This window comes from Psammomys obesus, unplaced genomic scaffold (genome assembly GCF_907164565.1).
Source record: "Psammomys obesus unplaced genomic scaffold, mPsaObe1.curated_primary_1811, whole genome shotgun sequence".
NCBI lineage: Eukaryota > Metazoa > Chordata > Mammalia > Rodentia > Muridae > Psammomys > Psammomys obesus.
Window position 1 is genome coordinate 25,010,442 of NW_026592890.1, and position 26,798 is coordinate 25,037,239.

The 26,798-nt window shown below is 46.5% G+C and overlaps 1 protein-coding gene across 1 annotated transcript in view; it reads right to left on the reverse strand.

The window, feature by feature from the left end:
* Slc22a16 (solute carrier family 22 member 16) overlaps nt 1–10,749 on the reverse strand; it is a 34,291-nt gene extending 23,542 nt beyond the window's left edge. The window contains exons 1-3 of the mRNA XM_055615879.1: nt 10,697–10,749; nt 7,102–7,581; nt 825–942 (exon numbers count right to left, since the gene is read on the reverse strand). Of these exons, the coding sequence (XP_055471854.1) occupies nt 825–942; nt 7,102–7,581; nt 10,697–10,749 (651 nt within the window). The remainder of the gene's footprint in view (nt 1–824; nt 943–7,101; nt 7,582–10,696) is intronic.
* Nucleotides 10,750–26,798: the final 16,049 nt, after the last annotated feature.

Sequence of the window (26,798 nt, forward strand, 5' to 3'; positions counted from 1 at the left end):
AACCTGACACAATTTAGAACCACTTGGGAAGAGTCTCGATGACAGATTCTCCAGATTGGGTTGGGCTGCAGGCATGCCTATTGATTGTCTTGATTACGTTATCGAGGTGGGAAGGCCCAGCCTAAAAGCTGGCAGCATCATTCTCTCAGCTTGGATCCCAGACTGCATAAAGAAAGGGTGAACTAAGAGTGGGCAGGAAAGTAGTGCATTTATTGTTGTTGACCTGAACCAGTTTCTATCACTGTGGGACAGCCCACGCCATCCCTCTGGGTCTGCTGGTAATCCAATGAGATGGGTGTCATTATCTGAAGTTTATGGACTGTAAACTGTGGATCAAAGGGGCTAACCTGTGCTCAAAGGAGGCAAAGTTGGTATTCACACCCACTCCTGGCCATGGCTCCCCCCCCAGCTCTCTAGAACCACACAGGCTTTCTGTCTCCTCATTCTGCAAAGTCATTATATGAATGACTTTAACGGTAGCCCTTACCTGTCCGGTGTGGGCCTGTAGGTTCCAGACTACATCAGTGTAAGCACTTAGGAATAACATAATAAAATAACATAACATAATAATGCTTTCTTAACTACAGGGTACAGGCCTTGTGCCGGGCAGAATCAAACAAGAGATTAGCAAGAAGCGATTTTTCATTTTGATGAGTGCCATTCTAAACATAAGGTATCCGCATTCACAGAAAGTCTTCTACGGTGGGCAAAGATTGGTCAGCCCATGGATCTCTTTCAGTAGATTTTTTTCTTTTTTTAAACAGGCAAAAACAAAAAAACTCTAAAGGAGTTAAACTTAGCATGCAAAAAGCACAATGACTCACCATGGCAAGGAAAAAACGCACAGCCATGAAGCTGACAAAATCGAGTAGAAGGAGGGAGGCCATCCCAAACAAGAACAGGCAAAGGCTCGTGCACCACAGGACCCCTCGTCTTCCAAATCTGAAAAAGTAAGGACACAGTGGGAAGTGCTGCCGTGGTGGTGGCCACACTTTAAGTGGCCTGTCCAGCTCACGAAAGGTGGAGGTTGCCCACGCTCTGCATTTGATTTCTGATAGTCCTCTATTTTGAACAAATTGTGAGTTAACACACACATCCTCAGGAGACCAGCCTTTCAGTGAGGAGGCCACCAGCTAAGCTGCCACACAACCGCTCTGGGCCATCCCCCTGAGGATTGAGGGGGTATGAGGGAAAGCATTGCCCAGTTGCTTTATTTTCCCCGCAAGCTGATTCCACCGATCAAGGGCAGTGATGGCTCTTGCTAATCAATCCCCTTTAAAAACGAAGCCCTGGGGCTTGAGAGGTGGCTCGGTGGTTAAGATCACTGGCCACTCCTGCAGAGACTGGGATTCATTTCCCAGAACCCACATGGTGGCCCAGAATTGTCTGTAACTCCACTTTCAGGGGATCTGACACCCTCTTCCGGCCTCTGTGGACACCAGGTATGTGGTGTGTGGATACTCCCGCGGGCAAAAACACTCGTACACATAAAATAGATATAAAGCTTTCAAAACAAAACCAGCCTCTTGTTACCTTCGACTCCTAAGTAGCATCATAACTGAGAGAAGGATTTCTTTGCAAGGGAGAAAAATTAAATAACATCCCCAACATTTTGATATGATTCAAATGGCTTAATACAGAGCCTTGCTGGGTAAACGCTTTGGTGGCTTTTTAGCAGATTCGCAGGATTGTAGGACCACAGTCTCTGTTTAATTCTGAGACCTATACATCATCTCCCCAGAAGAACTGAACTTAGAACCCACAGCCCCCCCATTCCTTGTCCCCCCACCTCTGGGAAACCACAATCCATCTTCTCTCTCATTTGTCTGTCTTAGAAATGTTATACAAACAGAGCAGACAGGATGTGGCCATTTGTCCACCTTCCTGTACTTGGCATCATGTTCTCATGACTCACCTGTCACAGCACGACTCACTTCTTTTCACTTCTTTTTTCAGAGTTGAGTAATATTCTTCTGGGTTTTCTATTCCTCAGTAAGTACATGCTTGAGTTCTCAATGCTCGTCTGAGCATTCGTAAACAAGATCTTGTGAGAACTTGTTTTCAACTCTCTTGAGTTTAATCATTCCGTTTGACTATTTTTTTTTTTTTCTGAACTGTCAAACTGTTATCCAAGATGGCTGCCCTGGTTTTACCACCTCAGTAGCAGTGAGCGTCGAAGTGTTTCCCCACCTCACCAATACCTGCAGGTCACTGTAGTCATCCCCGTGAGGATGAATCAATATCTCACCACGGTCCTGAGTTACGTTTTGCAAGTGATTCATTATGTTGAGAACCTTTCCAAGTGTCTATTGTCAGTCTAGACTTATTCTTAGAGAAATTCCATCAGAGTCTCTTGTATGTTTTTTCGGTTGTTGTTTTTGTCTGTCTGTTTTTGAGCCAGGGTTTCTCTGTGTAGCCTTGTCTGTTCTAGACACACTCTGTAGACCAGGCTGGCCTCGAACTCAGAGAGATCCACCTGCCTCTGCCAGTGGGATCACAGGCATGCACCACTGTACCCAGCTTCTTGTATGTTTTTAAATTAATTTGTTTTTTTAATGTTGAATTGTAAGAGCATGTATATTTTCTGAGTGTGGTGGCACATACCTTTAATCCCAGCAGTCAGGGAGGCAGAGGAGTTCAAAGGCAACCTAGTCTATATAATGAGATCCAGCACCACCAGGGCTATGTAGACTTTATCTCAAGCTCTATGCCCCCCCATCTCCACCACCCCCCAAAAAAAGTCATGTATATTTTGGATAAAAAAAAAAATCCATGGTGACACTGTCATCAGAACAAAATGACCACCTACAGATTGGGAAAGGATCTTCACCAACCCTACATCTGACAGAAGACTAATTTCCAGTATATATAAAGAATTCAAGAAGTTAAACAGCAACAAATCAAGTAATCCAATTAAAAAATGGAGTACAGAGCTAAACAGAGAATTCTCAATAGAGGAATATCGAATGGCAGAGAAACACTTAAAGAAATGTTCAACGTCCTTAGTCATAAGGGAAATGCAAATCAAAACGACCCTAAGATTTCACCTTACACCCATCAGAATGACTAAGATCAAAAACTCAAGTGACAACACATGCTGGAGAGGTTGTGGAGAAAGGGGAACCCTCCTCCACTGCTGGTGGGAATGTAAACTTGTACAACCACTCTGGAAACCAATATGGCCTTTCTCAGACAATTAGAAATAACGCTTCCTCAAGATCCAGCTATACCACTCCTAGGCATATACCCAAAAGAGACTCAAGTACACAATAAGGATATTTGCTCAACCATGTTTGTAGCAGCTTTATTTGTAATAGCCAGAAGCTGGAAACAACCCAGATGACCCTCAGTGGAGGAATGGATACAGAAATTGTGGTACATCTACACAATGGAATGTTATTCAGCACTAAAAAATAAGGAAATCATGAAATTTGCAGGTAAATGGTGGGATCTGGAAAAGATCATCCTGAGTGAGCTATCCCAGAAGCAGAAAGATGCACACAGTATATACTCACTCATATAGACACATCATATAGGATAAAAAAATCTGTACACCTAAAGAAACTAATCAAGAGGGAGGACTCTTGCTAAAATGCTCAATTCCTATCCAGAAAGGCAAGGAGATGGACATCAGAAGAAGAAAACAGGAAACAAGTTAGGAGCCTCCTACAGAGGACCTCTGAAAGGCTCTGCTCTGCAGACTATCAAAGCAGATGCTGAGACTCATGGCCAACCTTTGGGCAGAGTGCATGGAATCTTATGAAAGAAGGGGGAAACAGTAAGATCTGGAGAGAACAGGAACTCCACAAGGAGAGCAACAGAACCAAAAATCTGAGCACCGGGGTCTTTCCTGAGACTGATAATCCATCCAAGGACCATGCATGGAGATAACCTAAGACCCCTGCACAGATGTAGCCCATGGCAGTTCAGGTTCCAAGTGGGTCCCATAGTAATGGAAACAGGGACTGTCTCTGACACGAACTGATTGGCCTGCTCTTTGATCACCTCCCCCTGAGAGTGGTGCAGCCTTACCAGGCCACAGAAGAAGACAATGCAGCCACTCCTGATGAGACCTAATTGACTAGGATCAGAAGGAAGGAAAAGAAGACCTCCCCTATCAGTGGACTTGGGGAGGGGCATGCGTGCAGAGGGGGGAGAAAGGGAGGGATTGGGATGGGAGGAGGGAGGGAGGGAACCATAGGGGGGATACAAAGTGAATAAAGTGTAATTAATAAAGAATAAAAAATGGAAAAAATCCTTGGCATATATATAATTTGAAAATACACTTCTCCCTGTGAGTGGCCTTTGACAAACTGTTTTAAGGAGATAGATATAAATACAAATGCATGTAGGATGTATGTATTCTGGGTTTACTTGGGGCAGAAAAGGAAGTACAACATGCAGGGAACTGCCCTGGCCACATTCTTTGTCTTTCTGAGGTTTCTATTGCTATGACATAACACCATGACTAAAAGCAAATTGGCAGGGGAAGGGTTTATTCGGCTGACGCTTCTGCATCACAGTTCATCACCAAAAGAGGTCAGGACAGGAATTTAAACAGGACAGGAGCCTGGAGGCCAGAGCTGATGCAGAGGCCATGGAGGGGCTTGCTTCCATGGCTTGCTCAGCCTGCTTTCTTAGAGAACCCAGGACCAGCAGCCCACGCACCGGCCTCTCTCCACCAGTGACTAAGAAAATGCTCTTCTGTCAGGCCTTCTGGAGGCATTTCCTCAGTTGAGGTTCCCTCCTTTCAGAGACTCTAGTTTGTGTCAAGTTGACATGAACTATCCCACACAGTCTTCCTCAGACTTCTCAACTTCCACACACACATCAGTAAGGACTGCTGACCACACCCCCGGGTGCTTCCCTGTCCCATCTGAGACATGAACACCACCGGAAACTATTTTCAACACTGCTGAGGAAGCCCTTCTGCTATGCCGGGGGGACTTCACTCTGCAGGACAGCATCACTGAGTGACCACAGACCATCAAAGAGGCAGGCCTTCGGCTCCTTGTCCTGCCCACTTACTTACCTGCATCTCCGCAGCTCCTCCAAGACCTTAATCTACCTGGCTCGTCTTTTTCCTTCTCTTCTATCTCCGTCCTTACAGCTTGACTCTCATCCACTGTCAATGATAACTTCTTGTGAACCCATGGCGTCTTCAGCCATCTTGAATTTACATCATCAACACATAAAACAGATGGATCACACCACTGGCTGTTTCCTGTCCACTCATCTTCCAGCCCTAGTCACTCCTCTCCAAACTCCAGTCTTTCATCACAGTTACAAGTGGCATTAATTCTATCTCATCCCTGTCTTTTCCATAATCCAGGGAGAGTGCAAGCTTGTTCATCGTCTCCAGACATACGCTTCTCTCTCTCTCTCCTAGTATTTTCTGGAGCATTTGGCAACATCACCCACTATCCAGGCTTCTAAACCTTAACACACACAGGCACACGCACACGCACATACATGCACACATGCTCACACACGGGCAAGCCACCCTTCCCTGCTCTCTGCATATTCATCACTATATCACATCAGTTTCAAGATGCTTCCCAGATACGCCTTCATCTTTCCCTGTTCGCTTTCTCTGCTTTCTCTCAGCCCTGCACTGCTTACATCATTCACTCCAACTGGTCTTGCTCACCTCACACCACTACAGCACCCACATTCCCTAGAAGGAAACCAATGCTGGCCCTACTCCCGTACCTGGTCATTTCCTTTCTCCATTCGAACCTTCCTCGAATCCACCAGACACAAGGGAGGGAACTCAATTTGCTCTGACTTAGCATCTTTTGCTCACTGGTGCAGGTTTTTAAGCAGTCAGTGTATGGAGCAAAGGTATTTGGGTGTATTTACATAGCGCACTGATTCCAACAGCTGGAAACATGTTTAGCTTCAGCATGGAGCACTGAGCACATTCCAACAGAAAACGCCTCGATAATAACAATTTGTGCACCCATCCGCCAGATGAAAAGAGCAATACTCAATACAATAGGTATGGCACCAGCTGTGACAAAGCCCCGCCATTTCTCTTCAGCCATAGTTCACAGCTGGCCCCTAGAGACAAGGGTTTCTGAGCTCAGCTGCTGTCTTAGTCCCCAGTGCCCAAAACATGCTTGTAGAGCTCACAGCTGTGAAGACTACATATTCATCTCTATGTTTTAGGAGAGAGATTTTGAAGAGTGATCTGTGTCTGCTCCAAGATGAGGTTTGCTTTATTTCGGAGCTCTACATTCACTTTAGTGTGAATGCTAAAAATATGGCTGCTCTGTGACTTGCACAATGGGAGGCACTCCAAAATTAGTACCAAAATACCATCTCCAAAATGCCCAAGATGGTTATATCATGAGGACTCTCTCTGACCCCCTTACAAAAGGGCCCAAGATTGACAGGACAGTTCTACAGTTCTCCCATCCTACTACTGCATGAGAACCTTGTATAAATCACTGGAGGCCACAGCAGCAAGGCACCGCCTTGAAAGCAGAGAGCAGCCCTCAGCAGCCGCGAGTCCTGCTGACACGCTTTATCTCAGGCTCCCTAGTCCTCAGGAGTGAGAAATCAATTCCTATCATTTACAAGTCACCAGCATAGGGCATTCTTGCTATGGCTGCACAGCTGACAGCTAATCAGATTTTTGTATTTATGGATATCATGGCCTAAGGCCAGGCTACTTCTCTTTAAAATCAAGTCTCTTTAAAGAATAAATAAATACAGGAATAACGGTCATCCATCAAATGGCCACATGTCCAGAGTAGTTTCGTCTGTATTACTCTTTTCAAGAAAGCTTCAGGCTGAATGATCTTTGTGGGGCATCAGCTTATGAACTAATATTCTGAAAGGGATGAGTCAGTTTTCCCAACAAGCACAGCTAATGGGCAGTACAAGCCGCACCAAAGCCCAGGCAGGCTGCTCAGTCGGTCGTCTTTAACACCAGGTTACTATGCACGGCTAAATGACAGACGAGCAAGAGAGTACACTTTGATAGGAAGTATGAAAACAGATAAAGCTTTGGACATAATGCTGTGTCCCGCCAGGAAACCCAGACAGAAGATTGAATCCTACACCTTGCAACGGGGCTAAATATTGCATTTTTACCTGTCAGAAAGGTAGCCAAAAATAATTGCTCCCAGCAGGATGCCAAATAAAAACAAGGGCTGGATCATGTTTGCATACCATTTCTGGTCGCAGACCAGGTTCAGATTTCTCACCACAGAGATACCCCATTTGCTTTGGTCATACACGTAGCCATCAGAGCAAGAATTGTCCCGCTTATGGCCGCTGTACTCATGGGCAGAATGTGACGCGTTCTCCCTCCAGGTCCTGCTACATCTTGTGAGCTCCCAGATTTCTCCGTCCTGCAGCTCCACTGTTATGTGGTCTTTCTGGTCTGGGGACCGCAGAGCCAATATGTCCTCCAGCCTTCGAGCAGATAAGTTGTGGAAAACAGCCTTCCACACCTTGCCCGGGGGCCTACAGATATGCTCGGGGACAACTGATATGAATATAGAAGACAAGTAGTGGATGCCGCAGGAGATGCTCTGGTAGGCGCATATAAGATACAGGACCATCTGGAACCTAGGGAGAAAAGAAAGGCCTAGTTATTGTGTCTGGCCTCTCAGGGGGTGGAAATCGCAAGTAAATAGTCAGGTTCTCCATCAGATTGACCTTAATACACTTATATACATCTAGATGGCTAAGTACAGAAATAATTATAGGTGTTTCTCTCTCTCTCTCTCTCTCTCTCTCTCTCTTGTGTGTGTGTGTTTTCAAGTACATGCACTAAATTTTAGTTCCACACTCATCTCATTAAGTCATTCCAACATACAAGTTTGCAAGCTAGCTCAAGCTTACTGAGCAAACAACCTTTGCTGAGCAAGTAAGTCGTGGAAAAGATTGGAAAGCTGATCTAACTGAAGGAAACTTCATATTCACTAATTTTTCTAAACCGAACATGAGACTACCTCTCCTTTTCAACAAGTGAGTAGCGTACTGAGTGCCACCATTTACTCTTGAAGGTACTAAACACCTACCCTTGCTTGACCAGAAGTCATTCTCAGTGCTCGCTGACTCAAGTCTGCTCGTTTTGCCTGTAGCTGCAGAACACTGAGAGTTCAGCTGTTCACGGGCAGGCGAGTTGTTAAAGTCACAGGCTGACAGCCTGGGGGATGCGGAACCCAGCGTGGGAAGTTTTTACTCCTGAGAGCTGCAGAGGTAAGTGTGCATCATTTGGAAACAGGGACCTCTCGACTGAGAAAATGCTTCCAGCCTATCGGCCCGTAGGCGTGCCTATGGTGGGTTTTCTCCATTTGACTGATGGGAGGCCCAGCTCACTGTAGGCAGGCGGTGCTGGGGTTCCTAAACAAGCAGACTGAGCAAGCCATGGGCGAGCAAGCCAGTGAGCAGCACTCCTCCGTCACCTCTGACTCAGTTCCTGCCTCCAGGTTCCTGCCTCGAGTTCTTGGCTTTCCTCAGTGGACTATGACCCACTAAAGATAAGTAAGCCAAATAAAGCTGTTTCTCCCCAGGCTGCTTTTGGTCAGTATTTTTTATCACAGAAGTAGAAGAACAAACTAGAGATGCAGTTTACCTTTGGGATTCTCCCTAACTAGTCCTATCCTATGGAGTGCCTCCCCATGAGACCTCATACTCCCCCATCCCAAAGGTAATTTACACAGTTCTTCCTTTCCCCAGCAACATCTACTGAGACAAGGCAGGCAACCAGGGCTTGTCACCAGTGTGTTCATCAGCTTCCTGTGGGAAATGAAACAGACACACACAGCCTCCATTTCTATCTGTAAATAATAAAGATATGTTGCCCTAGAAATATGTACAATGTTACGCTTTCATGTGACAGTTAAACATAAATTGGGGGGGGGGGGGAGATGGCTCAGTTGGTAAAGAGCCTGCCATGCAAGCTTGAGGACCCGAGTTCAGATCCCCAGCACTCCCTTAAGCCAGGTGAGGCAGCAAGTACTGTAACACCAGTGTTGGTGGGTATGTTCAAAACCAGAAAAAGGCAACAAAGAGAGAAATTTCATCTCCTTCTCCTGTCCTGACCTCATAGAGGCAGAAATGAGCATGACAGACAAGGCAGAAAAAAGATACTGTGGACAAACCAGTGGCCATGCACGCCATCCCTTAGCTACCCACTAGACATACTACACACACACACACACACACACACACAGAGAGAGAGAGAGAGAGAGAGAGAGAGAGAGAATTTTTTTTTAATTTTTTAAATAATAAAAAGGAGAGCAAGCAAGGAGGACCCCCACCAGCTGACCCCTGGCCTCCACATGCACAGAGAGACACACATATTCATACCACATAGGCACAAAATAACCAGAGCCAGCCGGGACTCACCGAGCATTTAGCATTTGCTGGATGGTGAGAACATTACATTCATCACCGTGGCCAGCCGCAAGTCATTTCTACAACCGCATTGACCCCTTCTCCCCACCAGGAAGCAGTGTCTGACAGTCATGACAATGGGAACAGCTGCTTGGGAGGGGAGGAGTTTTCTGCCCCTGACTGGTCCTCTGGGGAGCCCAGCAGTACAGATTGCATTCTGAACACTGTCCCTCTGCAGTCCAGACTTGCCCCAGAACTCACAGCAAGGCCAGGCTGGCCTCAGACCAGTCTCCTGCCTCAGCCTCCAGAGTGCTGGGGTTATAGGCACGAGCCTCCACACCTGGCTATGGAGTGATTTCTAACCTAGAACCCTAATGAAACCCTCACTGCTATGAGTGCTTTTGTTAGCTCCTTACATAAAAGGAGAAAAGGAGACATGATTACACCTGTCTTGTAGAGCTACTGTGAGGATAGAGTGTCTACAGAAACCTCCGATAACCTTTTCTTTGGTTGTTTCTTCCCTTTTCTTATGGTTGTCTTCCTAGGTAGCTGGGGCTGGCCTGGAGCTTTCTATCTCTCACCTCCTCAGAACTGGGGCTACATGTGTGGCCCACTTCTCACCACAGTAAATATGTCTACAGTTACATGTAAACATCCAAGGCACACTATGAGCCCCACTTCACAGATGGGAGAGCGGTCAATGAAACATTCAGGCCCGTTAGAGTTCGTCTGTGAGAGCTGACCCCTTCACCCCTGTGTGACTGCGCTGTGGGTCTTTGACTCTACCGCTCTCCATTCCCAGTCACTCAGACAAGGATATTCCAGCAGATGGAAGCTCCCTAACACAGAGTAAGTACCCTGGTACATGGTGGATTATCTATATGACAGCAAACGCTAGCCATCAGCCAAGAGAACCGGCCAGGCCCGGAGGAAGAGCCCACTGGGATGAAAACAGGGAGTTGTCATCCTGGACGCTGGAAGAGAAAATAGTTGGGGTGGCGGTTTTTCCACAACTGCGACCATGCCTCCTGACCGTACGTAGCCTTCTCTTTCTAGTCGATGGTCCAGAGATCACCACAAGTCCCAACTGCCCCAAAGGGACACAACTACTGCCAGCACCCGCCGAGCCCAAGCAGACTCCAGGGCTCCTGTGGCCAGAGGCCGAAAGGACAAGCCAGGCCATGGGTTGCTGACCAGGCTGCTGCATGAACTTGGGTAAAGGGGGGGGAGGGGGTGGAGAAGCTGTGGAACCCATCCCAACGGACAGAAACAGACACGCCAGAGCCTCCATCGCTTACCGCGCCAGCTCTGGCCCCCATGTCCTCCTCTGCCTCCCTACCTGCCGAAGTGTCCCACGTGGTCAAAAATCAGCTCCACGTCGTAGGACTCCATGTCCTCGTCGCAGCACAGCGAGCGCCCTGGGTTGGGAGCACCCTGCCCGGCCTGCCCTGCCAGCCCTGCCTGCCCCGCCCACCGCACCCTGCGAGGATGCCCGCATTCGTTCCCAGCAGGCTGTGCGTCTTGGGTGGTGGCGCAGGACACACCCTGCTGCTCCGTGTCAGGTGCCTTCGACCCCTTCTCGATGATTCCCCACACCCTCCACTATGTCCCCACCACCCAGGGAGGCGCCCGCATTTCTAAAAAGTTTTGGAAAAATGCAGAACCTCCGGCTTGGTCTTGGGCCATCAAGAGAGTTTCATCTTCAGCAGGACACGCCCTTGCTTGCTGAATGTTCATGCTTAAGAATCCACTGTGTAGCGGGTTTTGAGTGCACAGTTTATTTTTTGACTCCACTCCCGGAGATTCAGCCAGTTTGGGATCTGGAATGATTTTGTTGTTTTGTGGCAGGGGGGTGGGGGGAGAGCCAGACTGAGTTTTGTTTGTTTTTAGGTCGATTTATGAATCTATGTTCTGTTGTTCTGTTCTGACAGTGTCTGGCTGTGTAGCCTAGCTGGCCTGGTCAAACTCAGAAACCTCCTGCCTGTGCCTGCTGTGTCAGCCTATCACTCCTACCCAGTCCCGGGCCTCAGTATTAAGATTGCAGGCCAACTTAGCTTTTATCCCCCTTGCTTTCACACGCCATAACCTTTTTCCATAAGAACATTCTGGATGCTCAACCTTTAGACTAGAACTTGAGAGTCTAGAAAGAAGGCTCAACAATCAGCACTGCGGTTCCTCCTAACCCCCAGTAACTCCTGATCCAAGACTTGGTCGCCCTCTTCTGGCCTCCACAGTCACCTGCACTTAGGTGCGTGCACTCTGATACAGACATGTACACAATTAAAAAACAAAAACAAAAAACATTGTCACAATATATTTCTCTGCCCCACCATGCTTATCCTTCTTGTCCAAATAGCACCTCTTTTTTTAAAAAAGAAACATTTTTATTAATTGAGGATTTTATACATGCATGTAATGTATTTTGATTATATTCACCCTCTTCTCTCCCTAACTCCTCCAGGTCCACCTCAGCACCCTCTCTAACTTGTCCAATTTGATGCCCTCTTTAAGAAATAAATAACCCACTGAGAACAAATTTGTGCCACCCAAGGGTATGAAGCCACCTACTGGAACAGTCAACCTACCAGGGGCCACACCTTAAAACTCCCCAGAAGCCATCAGCCATCACTCACTCCTCAGTTAGGGAACTGATTAACTCTACCCCTTCCCCCTCCGTGCTGAAATCCTAACTGGCTTGCTCTTACACAGGTCTCGTACAGGCAACCACGGCTGCCGAGAGTTGCTGTCACTCTGTAGTCTGTAGTTGCTGTCACACCCGGAAGATTCTGCTTTGATCAGGTCTTCCCTGAGCTCTGCCTCTTAAGAACACCCCCACCCATCCACCCCCTGCCCTCCCGACCCCCATCATCCACAAGCTCCTCCATCACTACCCCACTCTGGCCACCTGGACTCCTCACTCACCCTCAGACACACCACTCACCCAAAACCCTGAACTTTGCACTCTATTTCTTCTATCTGAAACTTCTTGGCCCTTCATTCACGCCACTATTTAGATGTTGCCGCTGCACCTCTAACACTGATCCTCCTTGCTGTCTAGCCTCTTCTCATGCCACTCTTTCTTCGTCTGTCTTCAACCTGATTACACACATAACACAGCATATAGAGTCTGATCTCGCTTCTGTGGGATATAAATACAGAGACCACTTTGACATGTAGTAGGTGCTCAATACATACATGTTAGATGAACAAATGGGCACAAATCTATGGATGAGAAATAAAAGAAAACTCGAGCAGCTTCCTAAGAATGCCAGTTTTTCCACACTGGGATGGAAGAAGGCAAGAGCCTTGCTCACACCTCACTCATGACCCAGCAAGGGTCAGATTTCCTAAGAAAGAGTCTACCAACAATATGCCTGCCCTTAGAGACACAATGAGGTCACCCTAACACCAACACAGAGAACACAGACACAGAACACAGGGTTTTACTAGTGACTAGGCAAGATGTGAGAGGATGAGGATGGGAAAAGCAGAAGACTAAGAAAGATTCTTTTCCTGATTCCTAGGCTTTCAGAGTGTTTGTGTGTGTAGCTTTCTCTCTGTAAAAGAAGTCACTAAACTGGGTAACTCAGATCCTTGGCAGGAAACTATTCTGATGTCCTGTGGCCCAGTGTCCTCCAAGCCCAGACCTTCCTCACAGCCTGGCCTTGAAATCAACACAATAGAAAGAAGACATAAAGCAAAGATAGTGATTAAGTTAACGGATGGACAAAAAGTGGCCCAGAGCCAGGCTAATAAAGATAACAAGGCTGCTTGCCAGCATACTGGAAATACACTACACAGTCATGGCTGAGAAGCCCCCAACAGAGCCTGATGGGGATTTGGCATGATGGGGAGGAATGGCAGATGACGTACTGTCTCACATGACTTGCAGAAATTCTTACATACCATGCTCCCCGAACCCAGACAATCTGCTGCAGTTCCCCAGGCTACACCACCTTCTAGAGAGCCTGGCTGGTGGGCAAACTCCAGGACGAGTTTGGTTCTAGCCTCCACTCTACTCCCCTTCTGACCTACTCCAGGGGTTCTGGGACCTCTACATCTTCTTCCTACCACTCCACCGTGCTGTTGTTCCTGGCTGGAGTGGTTTCTCTTCGCTCCTCCTTCTAGCCCTGTGTCCCACCTATTTGAAGTCCTCTGGCTCCAAAGTAGCTCCCCTTTTTCTCTCAAAGCCTCCGGACCAAGGGCTCATGATTCTGGGTGGAACTTCTGCTGACCTTGGGTTCTCAGAGGCAAAATGCTTTAATGCCTTCACTGCCCTTGAGTAACGATGTCCCAGCATTCTTTATCCCTAAGCTGCTTCTTCTCCTCCTCCTCCTCCTCCTCCTCCTCCTCCTCCTCTTCTGTGTCCTTAATTGAGCAAATCCATTCCAGACCTAGATCTCTGAAAATGTCACCGCAGCTGCTCAGCAAAGTCAGTTCAGAGAAAAGAGGATCAGACAGAGACAAGTGAGCTGTCGGAATCTGGTTTCAGGCAGGTCTTTCAACCAAGGAACTTGATCAAGAGGACGAGTAGGATCCTGACATAAGAGTTCAAGACTGGAGAGAGGGCTCAGCAGTTAAGAGCACTGACTGCTCTTCCAGAGAAGAAGGGTTTGGCTCTGAGCACCTATATGGCAGCTCACAATGATGCTGACCAAAGTGGTCCAAAAAAACAAATAGCAGGTCTGAGGATGAGAGATTTTTTTCAAAATCTCTTTCTGAGTATATTTGTTAAGGAGTCCGGAGCACAGAGAGAAATTTAGGAATGAGGTGTGCTCAAACCGTCTGCACTGGGCATTCCCCAGCTCCAACCTGCCTGGGCAGCGGCCAGGTGAATACCTCTCTAAACTGGGTATTACACAGATTTACAAAGAGTCCAAGATCCTCCTCTTCAGTCTGGGAACAAAATAACACATGAAACAGTCATAACATACATCTTGAATAAAGATGACCCCGGAACAGCAAAGCAGGAAGTTGGGAGTGCCCCACCCTGAGCATCTGAGACAAACTTAAGTAGGATAGTGACTAATTCAAAATGGGACCAAAGCCAGGATGTCTCCTGAAGGGCCTTAGTATTGGGTCCAGTTTGCATTCTTGTTTTGTACTCTAAGACCACAATGTGAATCAAGCAAGCAAACAAGATTTCACAGGAGCATACATGGCGGTCAGCAGCTTGTTAAGGGCCGTGACCCACTGTTTCAGTTATGCCTCCAGACCATCCTGTTCCGGGTAGCAAGTGAAGTCATGCTTGACAAATAGGCCATACAAGCAGTGTGCTGGCTGGTCTGAGGTCAGCTTGACACACAGACTAGAGTTTTCTGAAAAGAGGAAACCTTAATTGAAAACAAAAAACAAAAAAACAAAACAAAACAAAAAAAAGCCTCCATAAGATCCAGCTGTAAGACATTGTCTTAATTAGTTACTGATTGGGGAGGATCCAGCCCATTGTGGATAGTTTCTTCTCTGGGCTGGTGGTCCTGGGTTCTATGGAAAGCAGGCTGAGCACGCCGTGGGAAGCAAGCCAGTAAGCAGCACTCCTCCATGGCCTCTGCACTAGCTCCTGCCTCCCAGTTCCTGCCCTGCTTGACTTCCTGCCCTGGCTTCCTTCTGTGATGAACAGTGATATGGAAGTGTAAGCCAATTAAACCCGTTCCTCTCCAGCTTGCTTTTTTGTCACGGTCATGGTGTTTCATCACAGCAATAGAAACCCTAAGACATGCAGTGCTTTAAGTAAAACACTAAATAAATGAATAGATCGGTGTCTAAGAACTGGATTTTTTTGTATCCACTTCACTATCTGCCCTAAAGTTTCTCTTTGCCGGTCTGTCACGGACAGCTCCCATGGTGCCCTGAGGGTCTTGCATAGACTTGAAGTCTTTGTTCTGAGAGCAGTGACCCTCTTTACTTTATACCAAACACATGCTGTCCCTTCTAATTTGTTCTCCGTGATGTGCCTCCCCCTATGAAGTTTGTTCTGAACCCATGCCCTGATACTTCCTGTCCTTCTGCCTCCATCAGGGAGCTGACTATGTGGTTAAGAAGTCGTCATTTCAAATGGATTACCAGCCTCTAAAGGACAGAAGCCTCATCTTTTTTAGTTTTACATCTCCAGAACCTGTGATCATACAGGGTAGCAGGTGTTTACAAGATGAAGGGATGAGTGTGAAGGAATGGGAATGACCTTGGAGTTCCATGACTGCCAGACCGGCCCCTGGGGACTAACTGTATCCCCACCAAGATTTCTACGCTGAAATTAAGGGTCATTGTGGTGATAGCAGGAGGTAGGCATGTAATGGATGTGATTACATCATGAGAGGTCTCCTTGCTAATGGAATTGAGACTCCCTTATCTAAATAGGTAAAGGAGAGGCCTCATGCGGTATTCAGCTCTTTTTCTGCCCTCTGCCCTCTGTCAGGTGGATATACAGAATCTGTCCTCTTTAGATGGTGAGTGAATGAGGTGCCATCTTGAAGGCAGGAGGGCTGGGCTCACACCCAGTCAGTGCTCTGAACTTTGACACCCACCCTCCAGAACTCTGAAAAATAAACTTCTTAAATACGAATTATCCAGTCAGCAGCATTTGCTATAGTAGCACAAGACTAGACAGCTGATGGTGTTCAGCAACTTCATCTGAGCAGTGGAGAGCCTTCCTGACCCTTCCTTCCACTCATCTTGGTGCTCGAGGACATGAGGTAAAGTGAGATAAAGGTAAAACCACAGCCAGAGCACAGCCATGAAGTCTGAGAACGCGCTAGTCTAGCTTGCTCATTATACAGATGCTAATGCTGAGATTCACAGATATTTCTTTCTTTTTTTTTTTTTTAATCAAGATTTACCATCCTTTAGCTGAGCTTAGTGACACATGCCTATAATCCTAGCACTCGGGAAGCTGAGACCAAGAGTTCAACACTAGCTTGGGGTCTTAGGTTTTCTATTGCTGTGGCGAAACACCAGGCCCAAAATGCAAGTTGGGGAGGAAAGGGTTTATTTGGCTTCCACATCACAGTTCATCATCAGAGGAAGTCGAGACAGGAACTCCAGCAGGGCAGGAACCTGGAGGCAGGAGCTGAGGCAGAGGCTATGAGGGGAGCTGAGGCAGAGGCCATGAGGGGAGCTGGCTTGTTCTCCATGGCTTGTTCAGCCCAGGAATGGCCCCACCTACGGTGAGCTGGGCCCTCCCCCATTGATCACTAATTGAGGAAATACCTTACAACTGGAACTCATGGAGGCCTTTCCTCAACTTTCTGATGACGCCCAACTTGTGTCTTTAATCTTCCGTCTGAAATTTCACAAGCCAGGCCTCCATCTTCTGCACTACTCTCAACATTCTTGTCTTCCAGTCTCCTACAGAACATCCTACTCAGGTGTGAAAACTCAAGGGCTTCTTTAGCCCAAAGTTCCAAAGTTTTTCCACCATCCTCTCCAAAACATGTTCGGATCTGTCACAGCAAGGCCCCACTACACTGGTACCAACTTGTCTTAGTCAGGGGTTCTATTGTGTGATGAAACACCAGGACCAAAAAGCAAGTTGGGGAGGAAAGGGTTTATTTGGCTTATATTTCCCCATCACTTTTCATAACCAAAGGAAGTCAGGACCAGGACTCAAGCAGGGCAGGAACCTGGAAGCAGGAGATGAGGCAGAGACCACGGAAGGGTGCTGATTACTGGCTTGCTCTCCATGGCTTGCTCAGCCTGCTTTCTTATAGAACCCAGGACAAACAGCCCAGGGAAGGCACCATGCACAGTGGGTTGGGCCCTTCCTCATTGATCACCAATTAAGAAAATGCCTTACAGCTGGATGTCATGGAGGCATTTTCTCAACTGAGGCTCCTTCCTCTCTGATGAATCTAGCTTGTGTCAGGTTGACATACAAAACCCGCTAGTTCACTTGGGGTTTGAATCCTTGTAATGAATCCTTGTCGCAAAAGCAGATAATAAATAAATGTCTTTTTAATATTTATAAATTTTATCCCTTGTTTCATCTCTGTAGCAGCTTGACCTTAGACCCTAACCTTTAAGAAAGAATCTGATCAATTCATTGTTCAGGAATTATTAATTATTGTTGAGTGTGTTAAAGTGCTTCCCCTAGAAATATTCGTATTTTGCTTCAGAAATGCGGTCATGATAAGGATTTCTTTCAGGATATTTGTGGGTGGGACAATTTATGTTTTTTCTAGATCACACGTATAAACAGTTAGCTCTTTCTACACTGACTTTTGCATGGAGAGTTGGAGAAATGCTGTATTCCTGTTGAGGAAACATCATTGATCTTCTATAAGCACCACGTCCAGAAGTCTCACTTTCAAATACAAAAACTAAAACGCTAGGTTTCCTTACAGTCAAGAAAATGGTGAAGACCTCCAGAGACAGAGAACAGTCGTGGCACACCAGAGAAACCTCCAGACAGAAGAGAGGAAACCTGATGCTAAGACTCCCCCTCCTACATGTGTGTGCATCTTGTTGCCAGTGGTGCTACTGATCAACCTAGGCAAATTAAGGCACAGCAAGTACGAGAACAAAAGGTTCCAAAGAGACAGAGTGAGCAGAGGGTAGCCACCTAGTGGGGCGGGGGGAATTCTAGCCACCAGGGGAGGCTGTTCCCAAAAAAGTGTACTAGAAGGCTAGGTATTTCTAGATTGTTTTTAAGAGAGACTAGTGAATTTGTAAGAAAATGAGATTACAGCAGCCCAGCTGTTACAATCTTAAAGGGTGACAAGAACAGGGCAGGTCGTTGCTTGGTGGTCAGTAAATAACAGGACATAGTCTTGAAAGAGGGAAGAGGGTTTTCCTGGGGTTGTCTTCATGGCATCAGGGAATCCACAAGCCTGTGCTGGGACAGAATGACACAGGCCACTTCAGTTTTGTGCCTCATGTTCCCTCCAAGGTAAAGAATTGTGTGGCCTCATTTTGGTGATACTCTCGCCTTTGCTCCAAGCATAAGTCAAAATCCCAAAGTCACTGTCGGAATGTCGGGCGAGGTGGCACCACGCCTGTCATCCCCGCACTCAGGGAGGCACAAGCAGGAGAGGCACAAGTTCAAGGCCATTCTTGACTTGACGTCATAGTCCTTTGCAGACAGCCTGGGCTACTTGACATTATGAACAAACAAAAGCAAATATTACTGTGGTGTATAGCAATGTTTGTCTGGTCTGTGTCCCTGGTTCCTGGGGTGACGTCCCCATGCCCTTGGAACTCCTTGAAGTGGATCACTGTAGCATCTTTCCTTATTCATAGTTCTTTTCAGCCACACTGAGTTTGGGCTAATAAGGTGGCTCTAACGCAGTCCTTCTCACCCTTCCTAATGCTGTGACCCTTTGAGACAGTTCCTCATGTTGTGGCAACCCCCAACCATAAATTATTTTCATTGCCACTTCACCCCTGTAACTTTGCCTCTATTATGAACTGTAATGTAAACAATGGTCTTAGGTGAGCCCTGTGTGGGTCAAATGACTCATAGGCTGAGACCCACTGCTCTAGCTGGTTTCTAGGTGGCTTCAGGGTGGGCTGAGCTCACACATAGAATGAGAACATTTACCCTCTGCTTCCATAAAAAGAAAGCCTAGAGATTAAATTAATCCCCCACCATCAATGGCTTCACTTTTATGCTTCTGTAATGAAATGCCTAAAAATTAGGCACTTCCAAACCCATGAATGCAGCCAGGAGTGGGGAGATTTGGGGCCTGAAAAGCCACAAATGCTCAGAACTCAGTGAACTGATATGGAGGACAATGCAGAGAGTACTGCAGACCGTGGAGGCCTGGCTTGTGGAATTTCAGAGGAAAGCAAAGGGTTTATCAGGGCCAATTTTGGGGACTTGTTGAGATAAGAATCTGGAAGTAAAAGCTCTCCTTCACTGGAGCCATAGATACTGGTCAGCTGGGGCTGAAAACCCAGCTGTGATTAACAGGAGACCATCATCACTGAGGTAACATCTCTGGAGAGTGTATCCTCAGGGTTAGCAGACAGAAGCTGTAGAATAGAAGGGAAACACACCAGGCTGGCAGCAGAGCCTGGCAAACAATGTGTAAGAGTCTCCTACACAGTTCTGAGGGCATAGAGAAGTTGTGGAGAGCTGTCAAGGCTTGGCACTGTGTGGCCAGGTCAGAGTCTCCCTGAGGAGAAGCCGGAAGAGGCCATCAGTGAAGGTGCAAACCCGGTTGCTTTGGAACCCCCGGTGGAAGGGCTGATGGAGAGAAGCTGGCACTATGTATCAGGGCTGGAGTCTCTGAAGAGGCCAGAGAGTCTATTGGTGAAGGTGCAGCTTCAGTTGCAGTTGAGGCCACAGTATACTGGAGATGCCAGGACCATGCCAACCACCAACAGCAGCTGCAGGTATGGAGTCAAGCCAGACTGAGCCTATTGAACACACTCTGGGTGTTGCAGATAACAAAGTCAAAGAAGTGGAACTGCCTAAACCCCTTGGAGCCTAGAAGATCATGGCTGAATCCCAGATGTCAGACTTTGGGCTTTTTAGACTATCAGATTTGGGGTTTGTGTTGATCTGACTGTAACTGGGCCCAGGTGTCTTCCCTTTGGGGGTAACTATTTAAGTTGATTTTTATTTTACAGGAACCCACAGTTAAGAGACTTTGGATACTGTAAACTACTTTAAACTTTTACAGAACTTGAGTTTTTTAAAGACTGTGGTATGGAAATAGTTTTTTTCTGGAACATTTTCTTATAGCCTGCTTTTACAAACCAAACTTTTCCCTAACCTTGTAACCAGGTTAATCATATTCTTTGAGATCACTTAAAACTATGTACTGTGTGCTCTGCTTATTTAAATTTAACCTTTCTTTAAGAAAAGCAATGCAATCCATCTCTGTCACGGACTACTCCTGCCATCAACTTCCGAAAGCGAAGCTGAACTCACAGCTTTAATCTTAAACCGGGTTCTCTATTTCTTTCTCACAACCCCTCGGTGGCCCTGACTCATAACAAGGTACTTGTGTGAGATGGAGTGGTTAGATCTAAAGAGCACCCTTGAAAGCAGGAACATTTAGACAACAAATGACCCACAGAAGATGCTGAAAACAGTGTCCATGTAGGTTGAAAATGTCTACCTATGATTTTGCTTGCTGCTCTCTATAAAATTTCGAACTTTTCTATGTCCACCCGAGCTCTGGATAATGACACAGAGACCTTGTATGTTTATTAAAAAGCTTCAGGCACCATAGGTGGGCAGACACCGAGCTGTTCTAACCTGACTGTGCTGGCCTGGCCTACCTCCCAGCCCTCTGGCCTGGTTTCTGACATCTTAGTCTCCACTTGGCTGCTCCTTCTCCCTCCATATCCTCATGGTGACTCTCCTCAGGGCAGCTCTTTTCTTTCTGGTCCCCACCTGGGACACCCCCCCTCTCTGGGATCAGAAGTCCTGCCTTAACCCTTCAGCCTGGCTATTGGCCAGTCAGTTCTTTATTAACCAATCAGAAGTGATGGAGAACAATTTTTACACAACATTGAGACAGGAGATGGTTCATAATAATGCTAATGCCAACATCCGGGCCGCAAACAGATCTCTGGGTACAGAAATCAGCATGAGTACACAGTGCACAGAAACATTCTCCAACTGTTCTTGGTCAGTGAGATCAGAAAATTATCTTCTTCCCTTGGAAAACTCATGTAAAATATCGATTAAGACAAAGTTCTTTATTCCTTTCTCATAATGAGAGGACCTGACTAACTCCATTTTGAGATGGGGCCCAAAGCTGGGCCAAAATTCTTGCCACCCTTCCCCCTTTCCTGCCTGAAGAGTTCCTGGAAGAAAAAACAAAACAAAACAAAACAAAACAGGAGATGGGCAAACAATCAACAACTGCCTGGACATCTGACCTGGGGCTGTATGAGGCGACCATTCCTTCCCAAAGGTCAGAACCACAGGAACATGCAAATATCCCGTACCATACACCCGACCAATCCTGGTAAGAATTACCTGACCGCAGCTGGGAATTCCCTAGCTGGCTTGAAAAGGAGCTGCAGGCTCTTCTCAGGTCGCCATTTTGTATGAATGGTCAATCCGTGCATGCTGTCTCTGCAGAATAAACACTCCTTGCTTTTACATACTATTTGAGTCTGGGATCTTCCTTCAGTGATTCTCGGACCCTTACAATACCGTGCTTAATGTGCCATCATAAACTTACTTGATACAAGGTATGTATCCAAATTTAATTCCAGAAACTCACGCATACTGTCCCAATGCCACAGACAGATTCTCTATTAAGCAGGTAAGAAAAGTTTAAGTGGCTGCTGACTCAGGCAGCAAAACAGAAGCAAATGACCTCTTCAAGAAGAGAAAAGGAGAAGATACGTGTTAGAATGGGCTAGGATATGATGCTATATTTGCCTCAGAGGGACAGAGGGCAGGGATAAGGAACAAAGATAGGAAACAGAGGACCAGGGAGAAGAGGAAGAGAATAAAGGAGAGGGGAAAGGGATATTTGTCCCAGAAGGCAAAAGATAGAGAGGAGACAGTGTAACCCAAAGGAAAATGGCAGTTTAAAAACATCAAAGAAGAAACCCCATGTTAGGGTGAGGTATTTCTTTTTAATTGGGCGTGTTAATTAGATAAACCAAATGGGGCTTTTGATTGCTGGGCTTCAATACTATCACAGCTGGACCTTGGTAGTCAGCCTCCCGGGGAGGAAGTAGCCTACTAAGGGAATAGACCTTGGTGGCTAGCTTTAGGAATATAATCTAACAGCTCAGCAAGGCAGAGGGAACAGGGGGAAAGGGCAAGGCCTGCCAGGGCCATGCCTGCCATGCTCAAGCCGGTCAGAGTCCTTTCAACATCTCCTTTGGCTAAGTTCCTCCATTGTATCTCCTAATTATTTTTATTTAAAAGTATATTTACGTCTTCATATTTATTTTTCATCAAACAAAATCACTGTCTATAATGTTTGCCGTGGATTTTAAGATGACTCTTTTAAACTTTTAGAAGTAACATCTGTAAATAATAATCGTTTCTCCTTTTTAACATCTAACTTCTTTCATCTAATTTAACACATACAGCCCGCTCTTACGCAGCATTAATTGTTAGTAGACACCTTTGCCTTGCTTCTGACTTCAGTGGAAACATTATTTCTCCATTCTGTCCAGTCCAGCTGTAGACTGAAATAAGCACATGTACCCATGGATGAAAGTATTCATTTGTTGCTACTTGACCCCATCTTCACCAAGAATGAATACCGGCTCTTATCAAATGTTCTCTTGGTTTCCATGCAGAAGATGATAATTCTTTCCTTGGACTAGATTTCCTTATTGTGGGAAATCCTTGCAGTCCTTCAGGAACCACTGACTGTTACTTCTGTGAGTCTGTCAATCTACTGCTAATGTCTAGCTGCCGATTTTTTTTTTTCCTTTGCAGGATTTTTTTCCAGCTGATATCCATAGCTGAGATTTGGTTTATGATTGCTAGTGTAGCATCGTTGCATGTAATTTTCAGTGTTATTTTATATTCCTATATAAAATAGCGTAGCTTCCTCTTCCCATGCTAGTTTAGTAGCTCAAAACTCATCTGTGTTTTAGTTTATTTGCTTCACCTGCATGTATGCATGCTTGGTGCTTGCAGAAGTCAGAAGAGGGCATTGGAGCCTCTGGGGTTACAAGCAGTTGGCAGATGTCATGTGAATGCTGGGAATCAAACCTGGGTCCTCTGGAAGAGCAAGCACTGAGTCTCCAGCACTCCTCTTTATTTTTTATTTTTTTTCTACAAGCGTTTTTAGTTAGGTGTAAATAGTTTTGAATTACCTCAGACAATGATAAGTTTATTCTTTCAAAAAAAAGTTTTGTAATAAATGCACATTACCCTTATAATAACTAGGCATTAAAATATCAAAAATGAGCAGATAATCATAGAAATGCATAAACATGCTGAATTTTATGCTGAATTCTCATCAAACATTATTTATATATAAAAAAAAAAACAAGTAACTGGGGGCTGAGTATAAAAAAGGAAGTGGTTAAATAAGTAATGGGGCTTTTCCCTCTATAGAAAAGCACAGGGCAGCATTGAAATGACGTGTTGGTATGAAGACATATACACGCCTCAACTTTCCGAAATGTTTAGTAATAGGAGATTTTCCCTTGTAGTAATACATAATTTACAAATAGGAGCCATCGTGTACTTGTGCGTCAGCATGAAAGGACATTCACAACACGTTGCAACGTGTGATTCAGAAAGAACAAACAAACAAACAAAACACAACCCCAGTTTTGTAATAGGAGCTTCCTTGTGGGTAGGTTGAAGGTCATTTTGGGGGAGCCAACTTAACTTTGGGTGACACTGTTTATTTTTTTCTTACGCTTATTTCCAAGTTTTCTAGAGCGATTAAGGACTACTTACTACTTAAAAGGATGGATATGCTACACAAGGTCAGAGTCAGGTGCTCCAGGTTCTCGGCCTCGTACACAACTGAAGAGGAGCTCACGCGGATCTGCAAGGCAGCAAGCGACTTCATTCAAAGAGAGGCGACAGTGTGTACCGGGGAGCTGCACACTGCAAAAGCTGACAGCAGCTACAGGAGTTCAGGCTCGCTGGCCTCAGGGCACAGCCTGGGCCTCTGCTCCAGGACTCCCCCACGAGATGGATGCATTCCCTCTTGGGACCCCTCCTCCCTCCGGTCGCTTTCATCCGGGCATTTTATCAAGGCAACAGAAAAGACAGCGGTTACAACTTTAAATATACAAGGCAGTGCCCGGAAAGGAATGTGGCAAGATCCTACATGAGTAGGACTTTTGCCTCTGCCGAGCCATGAGGTCATTTTTAACTCAAAGTCCTAATCCACACAAAACGGATGTGATACTTGCAATGAGAGCATTTTTAGATTGATTTTTATGTATTGTGTGTGTGCACACTCGCACGCGGGCACATGCGTGCATGTGAACACAAGGTTCTCGAAGTCCGGAAGAGGGTGTTGGAATCCTCCGGAGCTGGAGGGATAGGCAGTTTGTGCGCAACCTGATGTGGGTGCTGGGGACCAAACTGCGGTTCCTGTGCAACAGCAGTATGCGCTCGTAAGTGCTGAGCCATCTCTTGCCCCCCCCCCCCGCCCGTTTTTTGTTTTGGTTTGCTTACTTAGTTTTTATTCTGTTCACTATTAGTGTGTGTGAGAGGTGGGTGGGAGAGAGAGAGAGAGAGAGAGAGAGAGAGAGAGAGCTCTGTAACTTGAGGCATGCGTACTGTGGAGGTCAGAGGATACCTTTCAGGAGCTGGTGCTTTTCTTCCACAGCGGGCTCCAATCTGTCAGGGTCTCGGGCTTTTGAGGAGATCACTTTTGCCCGCCGAGCCCTCTCACTGGCCCTGAGTGTTTTGAAACTAGATAGTCCCAAGATCATGAGCTTATTCAAGCTTTCAAGATTCAAAATGTCTGTGTGATTGCGTGGTGATTTCCTCCAGGAGGCGAAGGAAGCCCAGGAGGTGACGTGGGGAAATGAACTAGGTGAGAACAGGACTGCACAGACACTCTGCCTTTTGCTATCTGGTATTTAGTAACTAGTCTTTAATGGAAAGTGATTAAGCATCTCTTCCCCCACCCCAGGGGGGGGAGGGGTACCTCTAACTAATGGTTGCCTGTATTGTTCTGTTTCCAGTAAGAGAACGAAATAATCAACTCTGAAGATTTTTTTTCTTAAGGGCCTATAAAAGACAGGAATGGGCCCCACAACTGCAACAGCATTAGGTAAGGAAGCTTTGAAGCATAACTGGGCCACGGGGAAGCCACTGCTCTTGGAAATTTCGTGGCTTTCTGAGTTATGAAACACTCAGCCATCTCCAAAGTGTGTGAGCTCAGTGCGGCTGTTTAGAGTCCTGAATGAAAGGGTCAGAACAAGAGTTGGGACTGCAGCTTGGAACAGGATCCTGTGAGACTCTGTTGCACGGGGCCAGCTGAAGGGCAGAGTCCCCCCCCCCCCCACCCCAGCACACTGTGTTTTAATATGTCTTCTAGAGTTCTGGTTTATTTAAAGGTTGCTGGCAACCTCTAAAGAGGAAAGGGACGGGGCAGTCTGAATGGGTTATGGAAACATTTAATGTATACCAGAGGGATTTCCTTCCCAGTCATTGCTCAGAATCATCGCTCAGTCTTGTGGTGGAATCAGGCCCCCAAGCGTGTGTGTGCAGAGGGTCCTGTCATCCAGGACCCCTTGTGCCCAATAAGGAGCTTGACTATATAGCAGCCAGCTCTGAACACTTCAGTACAAAGGGTAGATGACCTCAAGAAGGAACACCGGCATCTAATCCAGGTTGTAAAATGATGTCTTCCAAGCCCCTGCAACTTTCTTCTTCAGTTTTCCCAACCTTCCTTCCCTCCTCTCTTCCCATCTAATACCTAAGAATAACCCCCTCCCATTGGATAGAGGCAGATGTATAGCTCTCTAGGTCCCGCTGTCCATGAGGAGGTGAGCCCACTGGTATGTATGGGTATTTTTGTCTACATATATTCCTTGCACCACACGAGTGCCTGGTGCCCTAGGAATCCAGAAGAGTGCATCGGAGAACAGGTGGTTATGAGCCGCCATGTGTGTGTGCCAAGAATCAAGCCTGGGTCCTCTGGAAGAACAGCAGTGTTCTTAATCACTGAGCCATCTTTCCAGCCCCTGACCTTTCCTTATTATTACACCAAGAACACAGATATATCCCCTAGGAAACTCCTGCATATGCTGCTTTCAGGCTCTATGGTTTGTTTTCCTGGTGCTGAAGGCCCTCTTGGCGTTCCAATACCCAGGTCTGCAATACCTGCCCAAGGTCCCAACCATCTGGTTGGTTGGTTGGCTGGTTAGTTTGTTGTTGTTGTTTTTCAACTGGGTTTCTCTGTGTAGCCCTGGCTGTCCTGTAACTCACTCTGTAGACCAGGCTGGCCTCAAACTCAGAGATCTTCCTGCCTCTGCAATACCACTACCATTTGGCTTTAGTTCCCATCTTACCATTTGCTTCAGGACATCAGCCGTCATCAACTCGGCTTCCTCTGCGCACTCTGAAGCAAGCCCCTCTCTCCTTAGGATCTGCCAGCAGCATGCCAGGGGCTTCTGCTGACTTCACCTAGCATCCTCCATTTAGTCTCCATCCCTCCAACCTGACAGTGTCCCCAATGGGGCTGAGGTTGTCCTCCATTTCCAGCCTCCCCTTGTGTTGAGCCCAGCTCAGCCAGGCGCTGTGTCACCAGTGAACTTCCCCACCATTTCCCGCAAGTGCTGGCTGTCTCCCTCCTGTCTATCAGCGGCTTACATGAACTAGATCACCCCTCCTGCCCGAGAGCCAGGGATCAGGTCCCCTAGATTCCTCTTGTCCCATGAGCTCCTCCTCAGGGTCCTTTTTCTCCTGCCACTCTGTCTTTGTGCTGTGACAGACCTTGGAACAGACTTCTGTAGTCTTAGATTTTTTTCACCTAACTTACTTTATTTAGGGTTCTTTTTTTTTTTCAGTTCCTTCTTTTTATTAGCTCATA